The sequence below is a fragment of the Pongo pygmaeus genome, chromosome 1, assembly GCF_028885625.2.
Source record: "Pongo pygmaeus isolate AG05252 chromosome 1, NHGRI_mPonPyg2-v2.0_pri, whole genome shotgun sequence".
Lineage (NCBI taxonomy): Eukaryota > Metazoa > Chordata > Mammalia > Primates > Hominidae > Pongo > Pongo pygmaeus.
This window is the reverse complement of record NC_072373.2, coordinates 99,407,408-99,425,006: the sequence shown is the minus strand read 5'-3', so window position 1 is coordinate 99,425,006 and position 17,599 is coordinate 99,407,408. Positions and strand designations below refer to the sequence as shown.

The following is a 17,599-nucleotide window of genomic DNA, read 5'->3' as shown; positions in this document are numbered from 1 at the left end:
TGGGGGTCTTACTGTCTTTTTTTACAAGTGTATTCAGGCCTTTCTTTGTGATAGTTGTTTCAGTCTCCTCAAAATTCATCTCCCTTCTTCCTACTATACTTAATGTCTTCTTTCTGTTGACTCTTTTTGGGAATAAGGAGCAACAGGCTTCTGTCTCCCCTCATCCTCAGCCTCCCGTTCAACTTGTTTATTCTCCCAGAAACCTCCTTATAACATGCTTCCATTTCCCCAGTTTTCCTTATGCTTGAAAAGTAGACCCAAGATAACAGTCCTAGAAACACACACAATGGTTTCTTTTTCTTTTTTTTTTTTTTTGAGATGGAGTTTTGTTCTTGTTGCCCTGGCTGGAGTGTAATGGCGCAATCTCAGCTCACTGCAACCTCTGCCTCCCAGGTTCAAGCGATTCTTCTGCCTCAGCCTCCCAAGTAGCTGGGCTTATAGGCATGTGCCACCACGCCCGGATAATTTTTTTTTTTTTTTTTTTTGTATTTTTAGTAGAGACGGGGTTTCTCCACGTTGGTCAGGCTGGTCTCAAACTCCCGACCTCAGGTGATCCGCCCACCTTGGCCTCCCAAAGTGTTGGGATTACAGGCATGAGCCACCATGCCTGGCCAGAAACACAACGGTTTCTACTGGTTTTTTTTGCTTGTTTGTGTAAAGAGCAACTTTGAGAGGGATATATGGAGTCTGGAAAGGAGAACAAATTGTCTTCCTAGACTCACCCAAGATTGGCCCCCACTAGAAAATGCACTCTCCTCCCCAAAACCCGCCCCCTCACAGGAGGCAGGGTTTTCTTTTGGGCAAACCTGCTCCTGGGGAGAGGAGTGGCAAAACCTGTTTTGAAGATGAGGTTACCTCCCTTCCACACCTCCCTCCTTGGAGGCAAGAGCTACAACAGCTGAGACAGAAAAGAGGTAAGGAAGTGTTGGGGGCTGGGACAACCAGCTCCCCAACAACTCCTAGGTGTTTAAAGAAGGAGGCAGGAAGACTTGTGAAGATGGGAACTATACAAGAGGCAGGAAAAAAGACAGATATTGGGTAAGTAAGATCTTGGCTCACTTGATTGGTAACAGTGAATAAACAGTCCTGAGAGACTTCCCCACCACCCACCTCTTACCGGCTCAAATCCCAGGTTCCTCAAGGAGACAAGACTGTAAGAGAATTTGCAGAGAAGGGATGAGGGTGGTTTTAGGTAGGAAATGTCAGTATGGTATGGAACTGGGGAACGGGATTCCAGGATAATTCCCTGGTTTAAAAATAAAGGAAGTTTCTGTAATATGTTGTACCTGATAAATCTGCCTGTGTTCGTTTATTTTCTAACCCTCACCCTCCAGAATGGCCATCAGGAAAGCTGAACCAGAACCGAGTTTAGGTCTAGGTTCTCGTTCCGGCAAATCTTTCTCCTTACCTTCTTCCTCCACCCCTCCACCTATGCCATGTTTTCCCTTAGCCACTCCCCAGCTCGGTGGAGGAAAGGCAGGCCTGACTAGGTGTCGTCCTCCCGACTTTGCTCAGTGATAGCTGGGTGGGTCTAGCTGGGTTCCAGCCACTTGTAATGTGGGACATCTCTCACCCCAACTTTGTAGGTGGAGCAACTGCTACAGAGGTAAATATGATTAACTTTACATTCCTTCTTTCGTCTGCTCCCAAACTTAACAGCAGGTAATCTGCTTCTAGCAAGTAGTGAAGGTAAGAGAAACATCTGTATAGGAGGCAAGAGATCTGAGTCCTTTTGAAGGCCTACCCTCTGCTCTGTATCTCAATTACTGTTCTTCATTTCAATTATTCTTACCTTCTATTCAGTTCCCTTAATCTTTTCTTCTTGGGGGCTGTCTTAGGGTCAGGGAGATTGCAGAAGCACCAGAACTAGGAGCAGCCCTGAGACATGGGGAATTGGAGCTGAAGGAGGAATGGCAGGATGAAGAATTCCCTAGGTGAGGACGTGTGAGGGTGGCTGGGAGAAGGGAGGGATGGTCACGAATGGACGGAGGGGATGGCGCGGCGGCTCATGGCTGTAATCCCAGCACTTTGGGTGGCCGAGGCAGGTGGATCACCTGAGGTCAGGAGTTTGAGACCAGCCTGACCAACATAGTGAAATCTCGTCTCTACTAAAAATACAAAATTAGCCAGGCATGGTGGCACATGCCTATAATCCCAGCTACTCGGGAGGCTGAGGCAGGAGAATCACTTGAGCCTGGGAGGCAGAGGTTGTAGTGAGCTGAGATTGTGCCATTACACCCGAGCCTGGGGAACAAGAGTGAAACTCTGTCTCGAAAAAAAAAAAAAAGCAAATGGACGCGGGAATGGTGAATTAGGACTTGAAGGAAAAAAATGGGAAAAAGAAAACGGAGGCCGGGCATGGTGGCTGATGCCTGTAATCCCAGCACTTTGGGAGGCCAAGACAGGTGGATCACTTGAGCTCAGAAGTTCAAGACTACTCTGGGCAACATGGCATAACCCCATCTCTACAAAAATACAAAATTTAGCCAAGTGTGGTGGTGCACACCTGTAGTCCCAGCTACTCGGGAGGCTGAGGTAGGAGGATCGCTTGAGCCCAGGAGGTAGAGGCTGCAGTGAGCTGTGATTGTGCCACTGCATTCCAGCCTGGGCAACAGAGTGAGACCCTGTCTCAAAAAAACAATAAAAAAAAAAAGAAAGCATAGGTGATAAAATCATGGTGGGGAGAGAGAACCTATATATTGAGTCCTGGCTTGATGCCTTTGGTGTATATCTCTGCTGCCTTTTAATCTCTTCCCCTCTAGATTGCTTCCTGAGGAGGTTGGCCCTTCTGAAGATCCTGAAGACCCTAAAGGAGATTCACAGGCAGGTAGGTCAAGTAGAAACCAGGCCTCAAGTTCTTGATTCTAGTCCAGTAAAGGGCTATGCCACCTCTATCCTTTTACAGTTCCATTCCCCCTTTCCCAAATCTCCCCTGCGTCAGTCCTTCTTCAGCGTTCATCCCATATTATCACTTTCACATACAGGAATTCTAGCCCTCTCGGCACTCCAACACACACACCCATCTTGGTTCTCTTTTTCCCCCTCTCTCCAACTGCAGGTACCCCTAGCACTTTAGCCCTGTGTGGCCAGCGCCCCATGCGCAAGCGTCTTTCTGCCCCAGAGTTGCGGCTGAGTCTGACTAAGGGGCCTGGAAATGATGGAGCTTCACCCACCCAGTCTGCACCTTCCTCTCCTGATGGCAGTTCTGACCTGGAGGTAGACGAATTGGAGACACCTTCAGACTCGGAGCAGCTGGACAGTGGACATGAATTTGAATGGGAAGGTGGGAAACAAACCAGAGGACTCAGCTGGTAGAAGTAGAGGCTAGAGCTAAAGGATCAGGATGGACTTAATGGGACTGCAGTCAGAACTAATAAGGTGGGACCAAGGGCCACGACCAGCAAAATTAGTTTCCTCAAATGGAACTTGGGCTTATAGGTCCAATGTGAGAGTAGTCAGTAGAGGGGGAGGGGAGCCCATTGTTTATTAAGGAAAATTTAATTGAATGCCTGTTATATACTATCATGTATAGGACTGGGGTTATAAAGATGAATAAGAGAGGGCCTACAGGGAATTCTCTGCTTAGTAGGAAATAAACATATATAAAAATAATTGCAGTTAAAGGTTATGATCTATATATGTGTAGGTTACAGTGTAGACAGGGAGAAGGAAAAGGTCAGTTCTGCCTGAGAGATGTTAGGAAAGGTTTCATGAAGGAGATGATTCTGAGCTAAGTGTTGAAAGCTGAAGCTGACATTTATCAGGTAGTTGGAAAGAGGGCATTCTAAGGAGAAGCAGCAGAAGCAACTCAAGCAATAGCATGGCATGTTGGGGAATTCAAAGTATGAGCATGACTATTTTAATATGAAGGGCCGGGAGGTGAAGAGAGTGACAAAAGATAGTGCTGCTGGGTTAAGTAGACAAAGGTCACATCATGGAGGCCCTTGCTGCCATGCTAAGGAGTTTAGATTTTATCTTGTAGACAATAGGGAGTCATGATAAGTTTTTTTGTTTTTTGTTTTTGATACAGAGTCTTGCCTGTTGCCCAGGCTAGAGTAGAGTGGTGTGAGATAGGCTCACTGCAACCTCTGCTTCCTGGGTTCAAGTGATTCTTGTTCCTCAGCCTCTTGAGTAGCTGGGATTACAGATTTGCGCTACCATGTATGGCTGATTTTTATATTTTTAGTAGAAATGGGGTTTCACCATGTTGGCCAGGCTGATCTTGAGCTCCTTGGCCTCAAGTGATCCGCCTGCCTTGGCCTCCCAATGTGCTGGGATTACAGGTGTGAGCCACCATGCCTGGCCCAGTAAGGTTTTAATCAAAGGAGTAACATGATCAAATTTAATGACTCTGAAAAGATTGGAAACAACCTAAAGATCCAGCAGTAAGGTATTACGTTTGTTATGGTGCATCCATCCAATGGAATACTAAATACTAGGCAACATTTTGTTTTTGAGACAGTCTTGTTCTGTTGCCCATTCTGGAATGCAATGGCACAATCTTGGCTCACTGCAGCCTCAACCTCCTAGGCTCAAGCAATCCTCCTGCCTCAGCCTCCCAAGTATCTGGGACTATAGGCCCACGCCACCAAACCTGGCTAATTTTTATATATTTTTGTAGAGACAGGGTCTTGCTATGTTGCCCAGGCTGGTCTTGAACTCCTGGCCTCAAGCAATCCTCCTGCCTCAGTCTCCCAAAGTGTTGAGATTACAGGCATGAGCCACTGCACTAGGCTATGCAACTATTTTTAAAATGAAGCAGTTCTTAGGCCGGGAGCGGTGGCTCACGCCTGTAATCCCAGCACTTTGGGAGGCTGAGGCAGGTGGATCACCTGATGTTAGGAGTTCAAGACCAGCCTGAGCAACATGGAGAAAGCCCGTCTCTACTAAAAATACAAAATTAGCTGGGCATGGTGGCACACACCTGTAATCCTAGCTACTTGGGAGGCTGAGGCAGGAGAATTGCTTGAACCGGTGAGGTGGAGGTTGCGGTGAGCCGAGATCGCACCATTGCACTCCAGCCTGGGCGACAAGAGCAAAACTCTGTCTCAAAAAAAAAAAAAAAAAAAAAAAAAAGAAGCAGCTGTTTCTATTGCTATGGAAAGATCATGCAGAATGGTGGGTATAATATATTATCACTTGAATAAAAAGCTAAAGAGGCTGGGTGCAGTGGCTCATGCCTGTAATCCCAACACTTTGGGAGGCTGAGGAGGGCAGATCATCTGAGCCCAGGAGTTGGGACCAGCCTGGGCAACAAAGTGAAACCCTACTTCTACAAAAAAAATTTTTTTTTTAATTGGCCAGGCTTTGTGGCACAGACCTGTAGTCTCAGCTACTCAGGAGGCTGAGGTGGGAGGATCACCTGAGCCTGGGAAGTAGAGGTTGTAGTGAGCCAAGATCATGCCACTCCATTCCAGCCTGGAAGACAGAGTGAGACCCTGTCTCAAAAAAAAAAGGTAGAGAAGAAAGGAAAGCTTGCTTTAGCAGTGGTATAGAGGGTCTATTGGAAAAAAACAGACTAGAGGCAGGGAAAGCAGTAAGGAGGCTAGTACCAAGGCCAGGCGAGAAATACTAAGAACCCAAACCAGGATAGCAGTAGTGGAAAGGATGATGAAAGAATATCACAGAGATGATGGAAGACAATCTGGAGTCCATTTGATTTCAGGACTGATAGAGAAGAAAGAGTTTCACATGACATGCAGTTTTCTCACTAGCCAGGCATGCTGATGTATACCCATAGCCCTAGCTACTTGGGAAGCTGGGGTGGGAGTATCACTTGAGCCCAGGAGGTCAAAGCTGCAGTGAGCAAAGGTCGAGCCACTGTACTCCAGCTTGGGTAGCAGAGTGAGTCCCTGTCTCTAAAAGAAAACAACAACAACAACAACAATAATAATAATAATATAGTTTTCTCATTCAGGCAGCTAGATGGATTCAGTCATTCATCAATACAGGAAATATGGCTGGGCACAGTGGCTCATGCCTGTAATCCTAGCACTTTGGGAGGCCGAGGCAGGTGGATCACCTGAGGTCAGGAGTTCGAGACAAGCCTGGCCAACATGGCAAAACCTCGTCTCTACTAAAAATACAAAAAATTCGCCAGGCATGGTGGCGTGCACCTGTAGCACCAGCTACTCGGGAGGCTGAGGCAGGAGAATCACTTGAACCTGGGAGGCGGAGGTTGCAGTGAGCCAAGATCGCACCACTGCGCTCCAGCCTGGGCAACAGAGCAAGACTCCATCTCAGAAAAAAAAAAAAAAAAGGAAATAGGAAATATGAGGGAGAATAAGAAGAATAATTTATTTATTATTAATATTATTTTTTTTTGAGACAGAGTCTCACTCTTGTTGCCCAGGCTGTATTATTATTATTTTTTTTTAGAGACAAAGTCTGTCACCCAGGCTAGAGTGCAGTGGTATGATCATAGTTCACTGCAGCCTTGAACTCCTGGGCACGAGTGATCTTCCCACCTTGGCCTCCCAAAGCAGAAGAGAATGATTTTGAGTTCCACTTTGTTGTTGTTGTTATTGTTTTGTAATTTGTAATTTTATTATTTTTTAAATTTTTTGTAAAGATGAGGTCTCACTTTGTTGCCCAGGCTGGTCTCAAACTCCTGGCTTCAAGCTATCTTCCTGCCTTGGCCTCCCAAAGTGCTGGCATTACAGGCACGAGCTACTGAGCACAGCCTTGAGTTCCCTTTTGAATCTGGTGATTTGTTGATGACAAGGAGACACAAAGTGAAGATGTACACTCTAGGCATTTAGGGATACGGCTAGAGTCAAAACAGAAGCCTGGGTTAGAGGCTAGGTGCAGTAGCTCATGCCTGTAATCCCTGCTTTGAACTCAGGAGTTCAAGACCAGCCTAGGCAACATGGCAAAACCCTGTTTCTACAAAAAATACAAAAATTAGCTGGGTATGGTGGTGCATGCCTGTAGTCCCAGCTACACGGGAGCCTGAAGCTAGAGAATCACTTGAGCCCAGGAAGTGGAGGTTGCAGTGAGCTGAGATCCCACCACTGCACTCCAGCCTGGGTGACAGAATGAAACTCTGTCTCAAAAAAAAGGAAAAAAAAAAGAATCAAGGAAAAAATTGAGGAATGCCAGATTAGAGTAACAAACTAGGAATCTGAGGAAGTTACAAAAAACTGAAGGTAGGAAATCTGCCTTGTTGATCCTTCCCCATCCCTCTCTTTTAGATGAACTACCCCGGGCAGAGGGTCTGGGCACCAGTGAGGCAGCTGAAAGGCTGGGCCAAGGTTGTATGTGGGATGTGGCTGGAGAAGATGGACATCACTGGAGGGTGTTCCGAATGGGACCACGGGAGCAGCGCGTAGACATGACTGTCATTGAGCCCTATAAGAAAGTCCTGTCTCATGGAGGTAATGGCTAGCATAATGCAGGGGTAAGAGCTATGGCTTCTTAATAAAATGCCTAAGCTGGAGACTCAGTCATTGGATCCAAAATCTATCCTGGAACTTCCAGAGACCCTCAGAGTCCCTCAACTTAAACAGATATACTATCTGTCAATACATTTTTGTTGACCAAATGAATTTTCCCCTTACACTCTCCAGGTTACCACGGTGATGGCCTCAATGCTGTCATCCTTTTTGCTTCCTGTTATCTACCCAGAAGCAGCATCCCCAACTACACCTATGTCATGGAACACTTGTTTAGGTGAGGTGGAAGGCCTGAAGGGTTACAGGGCAGTGTTAGGGAGGGAAAAGTAAAAAAGAACTCCTTCAAAGATCAGTAGCTGATGGGAGAGTCTACAGTAATGTTCCTCTCACTCCCTGAAGCCCCCAACACATACCTTCCCTGCAATTCATCCCCCCAGGTATATGGTGGGAACTCTGGAGCTGCTAGTAGCTGAAAATTACCTGCTTGTTCATTTGAGTGGAGGCACAAGCAGGGCCCAAGTTCCACCTCTAAGCTGGATACGCCAGTGTTACCGTACCCTGGATCGGCGGTGAGACCTGGGATGAGAGGGCTACAACTCTCTATCTAATCTTTTTTTCCCCATCTTTCTATTATTTCTTCTTCCATTTAGTCCTTTCCTATTTTCTTTGTCCTTTTACGTTCCTTTCCCAGCTCTTTTGTCTTCTGTCTTCTCTTGGAGTCAAGGAAATCTAGCTTCAAATCCTGCCATTACCACATTACCGTTTACTAGCTGTATGGCTTTGGACAAGTCACTTAACCTCTCTGGGCTTCAGCTTCAGTTTTTCTGTTTTTTTTTTTTTTTTTTTTTTTTGAGACAGGATCTGGCTGTGTCATCCAGACTGGAGTGCAGTGGCACGATCTCGGCTCACTGCCACCTATGCCTGCCAGGCTCAAGTGATCCTCCCACCTCAGCCTCCCAAGTAGCTGGGACTATAGGCATGGGCCACCATGCCCAGCTAACTTTTGTATTTTTTGTAGAAATGGAGTTTCACCATTTTGCCCAGGCTAGTCTCAAACTCCTGAGCTCAAATGATCTGCCCGCCTCCACCTCCCAAAATGCTGAGATTATAGGCATGAGCCACTGCACCCGGCCCCTTCAGCTTCTTTATCTGTAAAATGGCAATAGTTATACTTTTGCCACTGGGTATTTGTGAAAATCGAGTAAATTAGTGTGGCATATTGCCTGGCACACAGAAAGCACTCTTCTCTCAGTCTTGCCATTTATTTCCCTTTCCACACGTCCATTATCTTCTTCTCTGCCTTCATCACTGACCTATGTGTCTTCTCTGTCACCAGGCTGCAGTACAGTGGTGCGATCTTGGCTCACTGCAACCTCTGCCTCCCTGGCTCAAGCCATCCTCCCACCTTAGCCTTCCAAGTAGCTAGGAGTACAGGCATGCGCCACCACCATGCCTAGCTAATTTTTGTATTTTTTTTTTGTTAGAGACAGGATTTTGCCATGTTTCTCAGGCCAGTCTTGAACTCCTGAGCTCAGGTGATCTGCCTGCCTCGGCCTCCCAAAGTGCTAGGATTACAGGCGTGAGCCGCCGTGCCTGGCCCTGTGTCTTCTTTTCCTTCTCAGGTTTTTTTTTTCCCCTTTTGGTTCCCCCATCTCCCTTTGCTCACTTTTCTCTTCTTGCCCCCTTTCCTTTTTTCGTCCTTGCTGGTCTTCTTCCACCTAGAGTTTTATAAGTAATCTTGGTCATGGAGCGATGTAGAAGCATGCAAAAGGAACTTACGCGAGGGTAGGGCACAAGATGGAAATGGAGCAAAAAAAGACCAGGTGGCCGGGCGCGGTGGCTCATGTCTGTAATCCCAGCACTTTGGAAGGCCGAGGTGGGCAGATCACAAGGTCAGGAGTTCAAGACCAGCCTGGCTAACATGGTGACAAGTCATTATCTCTACTAAAAAAATACAAAAATTAGCTGGGCATGGTGGCATGCGCCTATAATCCCAGCTACTCAGGAGGCTGAGGCAGGAGCATCACTTGAACCCGGGAGGTGGAGGGTTGCAGTGAGCTGAGATCGAGCCACTGAACTCCAGCCTGGTGACAAGAGTGAGATTCCGTCTCAAAAAAAAAAAAAAAAAAAAAAAGCCGGGCGCAGTGGTTCACGCCTGTAATCCCAGCACTTTGGGAGGCCGAGGTGGGCGGATCACGAGGTCAGGAGATTGAGACCACGGTGAAACCCCATCTCTACTAAAAATACAAAAAATTAGCCGGGCACGGTGGTGGGCGCCTGTAGTCCCAGCTACTCAGGAGGCTGAGGCAGGAGAATGGTGTGAACCCGGGAAGCGGAGCTTGCAGTGAGCTGAGATCGTGCCACTACACTCCAGCCCGGGCGACAGAGTGAGACGACTCCTCAAAAAAAAAAAAAATCTGAGAGTTTTTTTAAAAATGAGGATCATGGAGGGCTAAATAAGATGGGTGGAGCTGAGATTACAGCTGACGGAATGGGGATTAGACCCAAGTACCAGATAAATCGAGAAACTAGAGAAGTGAATGAAGGAAGTTACAGTACAGAAAACAGTTCCACTTGACCTTCACACATAAAGGTGGAAGAAGAAATAGGATGATCTCATGTTGTTTTTCAGGCTACGGAAAAACCTGCGAGCCCTAGTGGTTGTCCATGCTACATGGTATGTGAAAGCATTTCTGGCACTGCTTCGGCCCTTCATCAGGTACTAGTTCTAGGAACAAGGACTCCCTTCTCCTTCCCCCCATTTTCAAAATCAAGATTAAGATCTTTCTCCACCTTGATTCTTTCTAGCCTTAACCACTCTACTTCTACATTTTTCTTTGCAAGGATTTTTGACAACCCTTCTCCCAATACAAAACACAGTTGGTTTATTCTCTCTTTTCAGTTCCAAATTCACACAAAAAATCCGTTTTCTGGACAGCCTGGGGGAGCTGGCCCAACTCATATCCCTGGATCAAGTCCACATCCCTGAAGCTGTCAGACAGTGAGTTTCACACTTAAGAATAAAGCTTTGGGGTGGGATGTGTAAAGCCAATCTCTACTTTTTTAATGCCTTGGGGGACGCACAAAAGAACGAAAAGTTAGAAGCCCTGCTTTCGGGTGCTTTAATGTATATGGGGAAACTGCACACACCCAGAGAAGAAATGAAGGACACTACTGCATCCAACAAGAATAAATGAAAAAAAAACCTATACATATAAGTGCAGAGGCAATAAGGAATAAAGGAATAATCACAGTGCAGAGGAGATTCAGACTGGCCCTAGAAATTAGGAAGAGATGTGTTGACAGTGAACAGATGATATCCAGTGGGGGAGAGGGTGTTAGGGAGCAAAAGTGCTAAATAATAACCCAATCATCTAGCTCTTCCAATTCACCTGGCTTGTCTCCCCAAACCAGAAAGTAAAACCCAAGTCCTGCCCCTGAACCACTTCTCTCCTCCCCCTCTCCCTCTCCTAGGCTGGACCGGGATCTCCATGGCTCAGGAGGGACCTAGCACAGGACTGGATAAAGGGCCTTAGAACCAGTTAGTGATCTGCCTACACCCGAATCCCTGAAACATCTGAACTGTTTTGTAAATCATCTTATCCCCAACCTCAGTACCACCGGATCTTCACTTCTCAGTGGGATTTTGTCCTTTGCATGACCCTGCCTTCAGCAGGGCTTTGAGGCTGGGAAGCTGATCTGCTGGGTGACTTTCATTCCAGTTGTTGGGATGGAAGGCTGAATGTACGGTCATTTTGTATGGGATATGCAGAGCTCTGGGTTTTTTTGTTTTTTGTTTTTTGAGACGGAGTCTTGCTCTGTCGCCAGGCTGGAGTGCAAAGGTGCGATCTCGGCTCACTGCAACCTCCGCCTCCCGGTTCAAGCCATTCTTCTGCCTCAGCCTCAGCGAGCAGCTGAGACTACAGGCTCACGCCACCACGCCCAGCTAATTTTTTTGTATTTTTAGTAGAGACGGGGTTTCACCATGTTGGCCAGGATGGTCTCGATATCTTGACCTCGTGATCTGCCCGCCTCGGCCTCCCAAAGTGCCGAGATTACAGGTGTGAGCCACCGCGCCCGGCCAGAGCTCTGGGTTTTAATCCTACTTTAGCTGTAGAACCTTGGGCAAATAACTTCATCTTTTTGGGTCCTAATTTTCCTCCTCTCTAACTGGAGGGACTGTGATCTTTCCACCTTGGATGGAAGAGGCTTACCTGACAGCCAGCCTGCCTGCTGGGAGCCAGGAGAGTCAGCTCATTAAATCTTGAAGAACCACTGTATGCCCTTTTTCCTTCTAAGTCATGTCTGCTGCCTGTGAGCCTGGGAAGGAGTGCTTTCAAAACCTGTATTTTTGCCCTCTTTAGTAAATTTGGAACTGTAGAGGCTAATAAACTGCGAAGAGACATTTAAGCTCTGCTCCAAAGAAGTGAACGACTCTTTCACCACCCCTTGCATCCCAAACCTTCGGTTCTGGCAGAGTTCTTGCCGCAGAGGTTCCTTAGGAGCACCCCGCGCGGCGCGCGCCCGCGCGCGCGCCTGCGCATCGAACTCCACCCCCTTCCCCGCGGGCCTCGGTTCAAACGACCCGGTGGGTCTACAGCGGAAGGGAGGGAGCGAAGGTAGGAGGCAGGGCCTGCCTCACTGGCCTCCCTCCCAAACCCAAGAGCCCAGGCCCATGGTCCCCGCCGCCGGCGCGCTGCTGTGGGTCCTGCTGCTGAGTCTGGGTCCCCGGGCGGCGGGAGCCCAAGGCCTGACCCAGACTCCGACCGAAATGCAGCGGGTCAGTTTACGCTTCGGGGGCCCTATGACCCGCAGCTACCGGAGCACCGCCCGGAGTGGTCTTCCCCGGAAGACAAGGATAATCCTAGAGGACGAGAATGATGCCATGGCCGACGCCGACCGCCTGGCTGGACCAGCGGCTGCCGAGCTCTTGGCCGCCACGGTGTCCACCAGCTTTAGCCGGTCGTCCGCGATTAACGAGGAGGATGGGTCTTCGGAAGAGGGGATTGTGATTAATGCCGGAAAGGATAACACCAGCAGAGAGTTTCCCAGTGCGACTCCCAATACAGCGGGGAGTTCTAGCACGAGGTTTATAGCCAATAGTCAGGAGCCTGAAATCAGGCTGACTTCAAGCCTGCCGCGCTCCCCCGGGAGGTCTACTGAGGACCTGCCAGGCTCGGAGGCCACCCTGAGCCAGTGGTCCACACCTGGGTCTACCCCGAGCCGGTGGCCGTCACCCTCACCCACAGCCATGCCACCTCCTGAGGATCTGCGGTTGGTGCTGATGCCCTGGGGCCCGTGGCACTGCCACTGCAAGTCGGGCACCATGAGCCGGAGCCGGGCTGGGAAGCTGCACGGCCTTTCCGGGCGCCTTCGAGTTGGGGCGCTGAGCCAGCTCCGCACGGAGCACAAGCCTTGCACCTATCAACAATGTCCCTGCAACCGACTTCGGGAAGAGTGCCCCCTGGACACAAGTCTCTGTACTGACACGAACTGTGCCTCTCAGAGCACCACCAGTACCAGGACCACCACTACCCCCTTCCCCACCATCCACCTCAGAAGCAGTCCCAGCCTGCCACCCACCAGCCCCTGCCCAGCCCTGGCTTTTTGGAAACAGGTCAGGATTGGCCTGGAGGATATTTGGAATAGCCTCTCTTCAGTGTTCACAGAGATGCAACCAGTAAGTGTTTGGTGATGAGCCAGGGTCTTTGTTGACAAATCTGAAAAGTCCTGGTATCTAAAACCCAGTTGCTAAGCCAGCCAGTGTTGCTTACATGAACTGTTACTGACTTACCTGGTTATTGATTCATAACATGCATTGGTTATTCACATTGTTAGCCATTGATTCCACCTATTATTTATTGAGCAACTACTGGTCGGTCATTAGGTAAAATGTCTTACTGCTCATTAGGTGATTATTGACCAAATAGTTAATAGTTAAGATTAGAAATACTTTTTTTTTCAAGACAGAGTTTCACTCTTACTGCTGAGGCTGGAGTGCAATGGCGTGATCTTGGCTCACTGCGACCTCTGCCTCCCAGGTTCAAGCAATTCTCCTGCCTCAGCCTCTTGAGTAGCTGGGATTATAGGCACCCACCACCACGCCCGGCTAATTTTTTTTAGAAGAGACAGCATTTTACTATGTTGGCCAGGCTGGTCTAGAACTCCTGACCTCAAGTGATCCACCCGCCTCGGCCTCCCAAAATGCTGGGATTATAGGCATGAGCCACCATGCCTGGCCCTGGAAATTCTTTCTTTTTTTTTTTTACAGACAAGATCTCGCTATCTTTCCCAGGCTGGTCTTGAACTCCTGGGCTCAAGCAATTCTCCTGCCTCAGCCTTCCAAAGTGCTGGGATTACAGGCATGAGCTACTGTGCCCCTGGCCATAAGACTTTTTCTTCGAGACAGGGTCTCGCTCTCATCACTCAGGCTGGAGTGTGGTGGCGCAGTCACAACTCACTGCACCCTCCATCTTCTGGGCTCAAGCAATCCTCCCACCTTAGCCTGCTGAGTAGCTGGGACTACAGACGTGCACCACCATGCCTGGCTAACAAGATCTCGCTATGTTGCCCAGGCTGGTCTCCAACTCCTGAGCTCAAGGGATCTGCCCACCTTGGCCTTCCAGAATTCTGGGATTACAGACATGAGCCACTGTGCCTGGCCCATAAAGTCTTTTTGATGCACAGATAATTAACAGATATGAAGGATCTTAATCAGTTAATAGTTTTGACCTAATACAGCTTAACAGCAACAACTGCCAAAATTTGAGGTCTCAGTATGTGCACTTTACCTGAATCGATCCTCACACCCTATGAGGTATTATTATCCCTGCTTTACAGATGAAGAAACTGTGGTTTACAAAGCTAGTAAGTGGCAGAGCCACGAGATTAAAACCAGGTTTGACACCAGTGCCCTTCACCACTACCATTTGGGAGAACTGTTCTTCCAGGACAAGGAAGGATAGTCCTCTGCTTTACCCAGAATTAGCAAAGGTTCTGATTGACTTGATAAGGTAGTCTCAATTGATACGGATGATAGGACTTTGAGGACGGAAAGGTGATAAAGCATATACTTGGTCATTTTGCTTGTTTCTGTTTTTCTCCTTGTGTGTCCAATACCATTACTGCATACAAAAATAAGTAAGGGGTGGGCAGTAGGGTTGAGGGAATATGGGTTTGTGAGAGGGGGAGATGAAGCAAGGAAGGGAAAAGAATATAGATGTGGTTGTAATTTCCCTTTTTCTCTATTTTTTTTCCTTACGCAGATAGACAGAAACCAGAGGTAATGGCCACTTCGTCCACATAAGGAGATGTCAGTATCTCAACCTCTCTTGCCCTTTCAATCCTAGCACCCACTAGATATTTTTAGTACAGAAAAACAAAACTGGAAAACACATTGTTTGGTCTTGTGTTTCTTTACAGAGGTACCTGAGGGAGGAGAGACATAAATCTCTTCATCCCTAAGACTGAACTGTGTAACTAGCAGCCTCTGGCTTGTTTCCTACTCCCTGTTCCTCAGGATAAAATGTTGATATTGCTCATTTTCCTCATTTCCAACATTGTTTTAAAACAAGTACTTCTTTTACAGGCTTGAAAAATCTCAAATAAATGCTAAGAAAAGGGAGTAGGAAGAACAAGGAGTTGAGCCCTTGAAAGATGACAGTGGTCTTCTTGCCTTCATAATGCTTGGCCCTCTCTCCTCAAAAGGGCAATGTTGGTACAAAATTCCATCTCAGCCACTTTCGAGGAGTTATCTTCATTAGCTATATCCATCCTTCACACACCTGCAATAATTACTGTGCAACTATTTTGCTTAATTTTTTTATTTGAAAAAATGTATTTAAAAGTCCAACAACTTTTTAATATAAATTATGACTCTCAAACCCCTTCCCATCACTTTATTAGTGATGGTAGCGTACGTATTAGAGAAGGTAGCTAAAGGCAAGAGAGCACCAAAGGAAAAAGACTGTGTCCAAAGAACAGGTATTAGAATGAGGCCGAAGATCATGGTGACCAGAGATTTCCAGGAGTCTCTAACCTTTCTACCCTATCCTGTTAACCCTTTAGATCTCTAGTATAACACTCAGGCTACTGAGGTATTTTAGGGCAACAAGCTGGGTTACTTTCAGAGCAACCAGCTTGACTGGAACTGAGAGTAAATTGGGAATGTATGACCAATCTTAGACCCTGAAAAATGGCAGAAAATACATGGAAATTTGAAAAAACAAAAAAAGAATAGAACCTCAGTCACTGTTCTGTAGGGATAAGCAAACTGAATGGGTGGTGGAATTGGCAGAATGGATACCAGTTCCTACATTCCTGACCCCACTACCATAAAACAGGATGTTTCCTGTTGCAAAGCTAATGAGACCCCACCCTTCTTGTCTCAGAGCAGGCAGGAGCTCATCTGTCTTGTTCTGCCTTCCTAATTACCCTGGAAGGGCCAGAACGAAGAACACCTGAGAATACTGAAAGTGCCTAAAGACCCCTGCTCCTGCGTTGTTTTCCCATCTAAAGCAGACTCTTCAGCCAGGGGGGCAGTGGGACCTGGTCTTCAGACAAAACTCCCTGAGTCTAATGTGTGTCTAGGACTAGGGCACAGAAATAGAGCTTAAAATTTGGGGAGGATAAGGAGTGTATCTACTGCTTCTCTCTCCCCTTTCCCCAATCCTACCATACCCTGTTCATATCTCTACACTGCAGGAACCACTTCTCCAGAGGGCGAGAATGGAGGAGCATGGGACCTGTCCATCATAGCAACATGCGAGCACAAGCAAAACACTGAATAAAGAATTGTTTGGAGATTATGTGCAGCCCTACTGAGCCTCATTTATATGGGCTCCTAGTTGATCCATGGCTCGGGCTTAAGATGAGTAACGTGATGAGGGTAGCGTGCCAAGCAGAAATCACTTCAGAGAAAAATATCTTGACTTTAGAGTTGTGGTTCTCAAATGGAGGCGATTTTGCCCCCCAGGAGAAATTTGGCAATATATAGAGGCATTTTTGGTTGTCATAACTATGGTGGGCCGGGGATGCTGCTAAATATCCTGTAATGCACAAAACAGGAAACAGGTTTTCCTTACAAAGAACACTTCAGCCCAAAATGTCAAAGGCATCTCGGTTGTGAAACCTTGTTCTAGATAGAGCCTCTCCCTGCTCCCGTGCTGTGAGGATCTTAAGACTCCTAAGCTCACAGATGATTGTTTTCAACCTATTTATCTCACCATCCTCAATGATCAGAAGTCCACCTTGAGATGGACTTACTCCTAGTTCTGCCGCATTCTGGGTTTCTCTTCAGCTCCCTCTTCCTCCTCTCACCTGGGCCAGCAGGGAGGTTGGCAGAGGGCAGGAAAGATGCCCCAAGACTTAAATGGAATGTCATCAGGTGAAGAGCTACCTCTTACCTTAACTCTTATTCAGTGGGAAACAAGGTTCCTAATAGGGACAGAGTTAAGGGCGGAGGCAACAGCAGGATGAGGATAATTAAGAGAACCTGAATTAAATTTTTAATTTTTAAAAAAGGAAAGTTGCTGGGAAGCTGGTAAACAGAAACAGAGGATGAGAGGCCTAACTAGAGAGACACTGGTATTAGCCGAGAGATACTGAGGGGCTGTGAGCCTAAGGTTTGAAATCTAAAGATAAAGAGTAGAAAAGGGAGTAGGCACCCCCACCAGCCCCTGCTTGACATCTGCTTTAGTTCATTCCAGGAGGAAGGAGGAGAAGGGCAGGGAGGTAGGAAGCTTCTCAGCAAAGCCAGCTTCAGTGTTGATAATCTCGCCCACCTACCCCATTTAAGGAGTTCCAGGTTAAGAGTTTAAAAACAGGTGGCACCCAGACCATCATTCAGGAGAAAGGAACTCATTCCAGGTTCCTAGAGAACTCCTATCTCAGATCTGAGGGTTTCCAGGGCTTCAGCTGAGCTCCTCTGGCTAACCAGTAGTCACTTGATCAGTCCTGCTGCCTTGACCCCATCTCCAGGAGGGGCTGTAGCCAGAGGGAGTAGAGGGAGTCCAGCCCCCAAGCCTTGTGAGGCACTGTTAGGCAGATAGGGAAAAAGGGGTCCTTAGATCACTGGTTCAAGGAGGGATCTGGTAGGGGCAGCATTTCTTCTTGGCTGGAAACAATGGGGGTTTCAAGATGGTAGAACCTAAAATTAAAAAAAAGTTTTTCTTAAAGAAGATTAGCCTCAAAGAAAACCAAGGCTT

General features: G+C 47.4%; 3 protein-coding genes across 9 annotated transcripts in view; 2 read left to right on the top strand and 1 right to left on the bottom strand.

Moving 5' to 3' along the window:
• Positions 1-129: 129 nt before the first annotated feature.
• BNIPL (BCL2 interacting protein like) lies at positions 130-11,809 on the top strand. Of its 3 annotated transcripts, XM_054461317.2 has the most exons (11): positions 997-1,038; positions 1,587-1,606; positions 1,839-1,934; positions 2,763-2,827; positions 3,059-3,283; positions 7,194-7,376; positions 7,569-7,671; positions 7,832-7,963; positions 10,027-10,113; positions 10,297-10,395; positions 10,869-11,809. In XM_054461317.2, exons 5-11 carry the CDS (start codon positions 3,097-3,099, stop codon positions 10,903-10,905), a joined length of 828 nt encoding a protein of 275 aa, XP_054317292.1. In that variant the 5' UTR covers positions 997-1,038; positions 1,587-1,606; positions 1,839-1,934; positions 2,763-2,827; positions 3,059-3,096; the 3' UTR covers positions 10,906-11,809. The 3 variants fall into 3 exon arrangements, with proteins under 3 accessions (XP_054317284.1, XP_054317278.1, XP_054317292.1); XM_054461309.2 differs by lacking the exon at positions 1,587-1,606 and having other exon boundaries at positions 130-1,038; positions 10,027-10,071; XM_054461303.2 differs by lacking the exon at positions 1,587-1,606 and having other exon boundaries at positions 130-1,038.
• Positions 11,093-16,201, top strand: C1H1orf56 (chromosome 1 C1orf56 homolog). Of its 3 annotated transcripts, none has more exons than XM_054461325.2 (3): positions 11,093-13,074; positions 14,660-14,676; positions 16,098-16,201. In XM_054461325.2, exons 1-3 carry the CDS (start codon positions 12,070-12,072, stop codon positions 16,177-16,179), a joined length of 1,104 nt encoding a protein of 367 aa, XP_054317300.1. In that variant the 5' UTR covers positions 11,093-12,069; the 3' UTR covers positions 16,180-16,201. The 3 variants fall into 3 exon arrangements, with proteins under 3 accessions (XP_054317300.1, XP_054317306.1, XP_063519639.1); XM_054461331.1 differs by having other exon boundaries at positions 14,660-14,706; XM_063663569.1 differs by lacking the exon at positions 16,098-16,201 and having other exon boundaries at positions 14,660-15,573.
• CDC42SE1 (CDC42 small effector 1) overlaps positions 15,202-17,599 on the bottom strand; it is an 8,572-nt gene continuing 6,174 nt past the window's right edge. For all 3 annotated transcript variants that reach the window (XM_054461363.2, XM_054461368.2, XM_054461358.2), the window contains one exon: positions 15,202-17,541. The gene's annotated coding sequence lies outside the window, so the exon portion shown is untranslated. The remainder of the gene's footprint in view (positions 17,542-17,599) is intronic.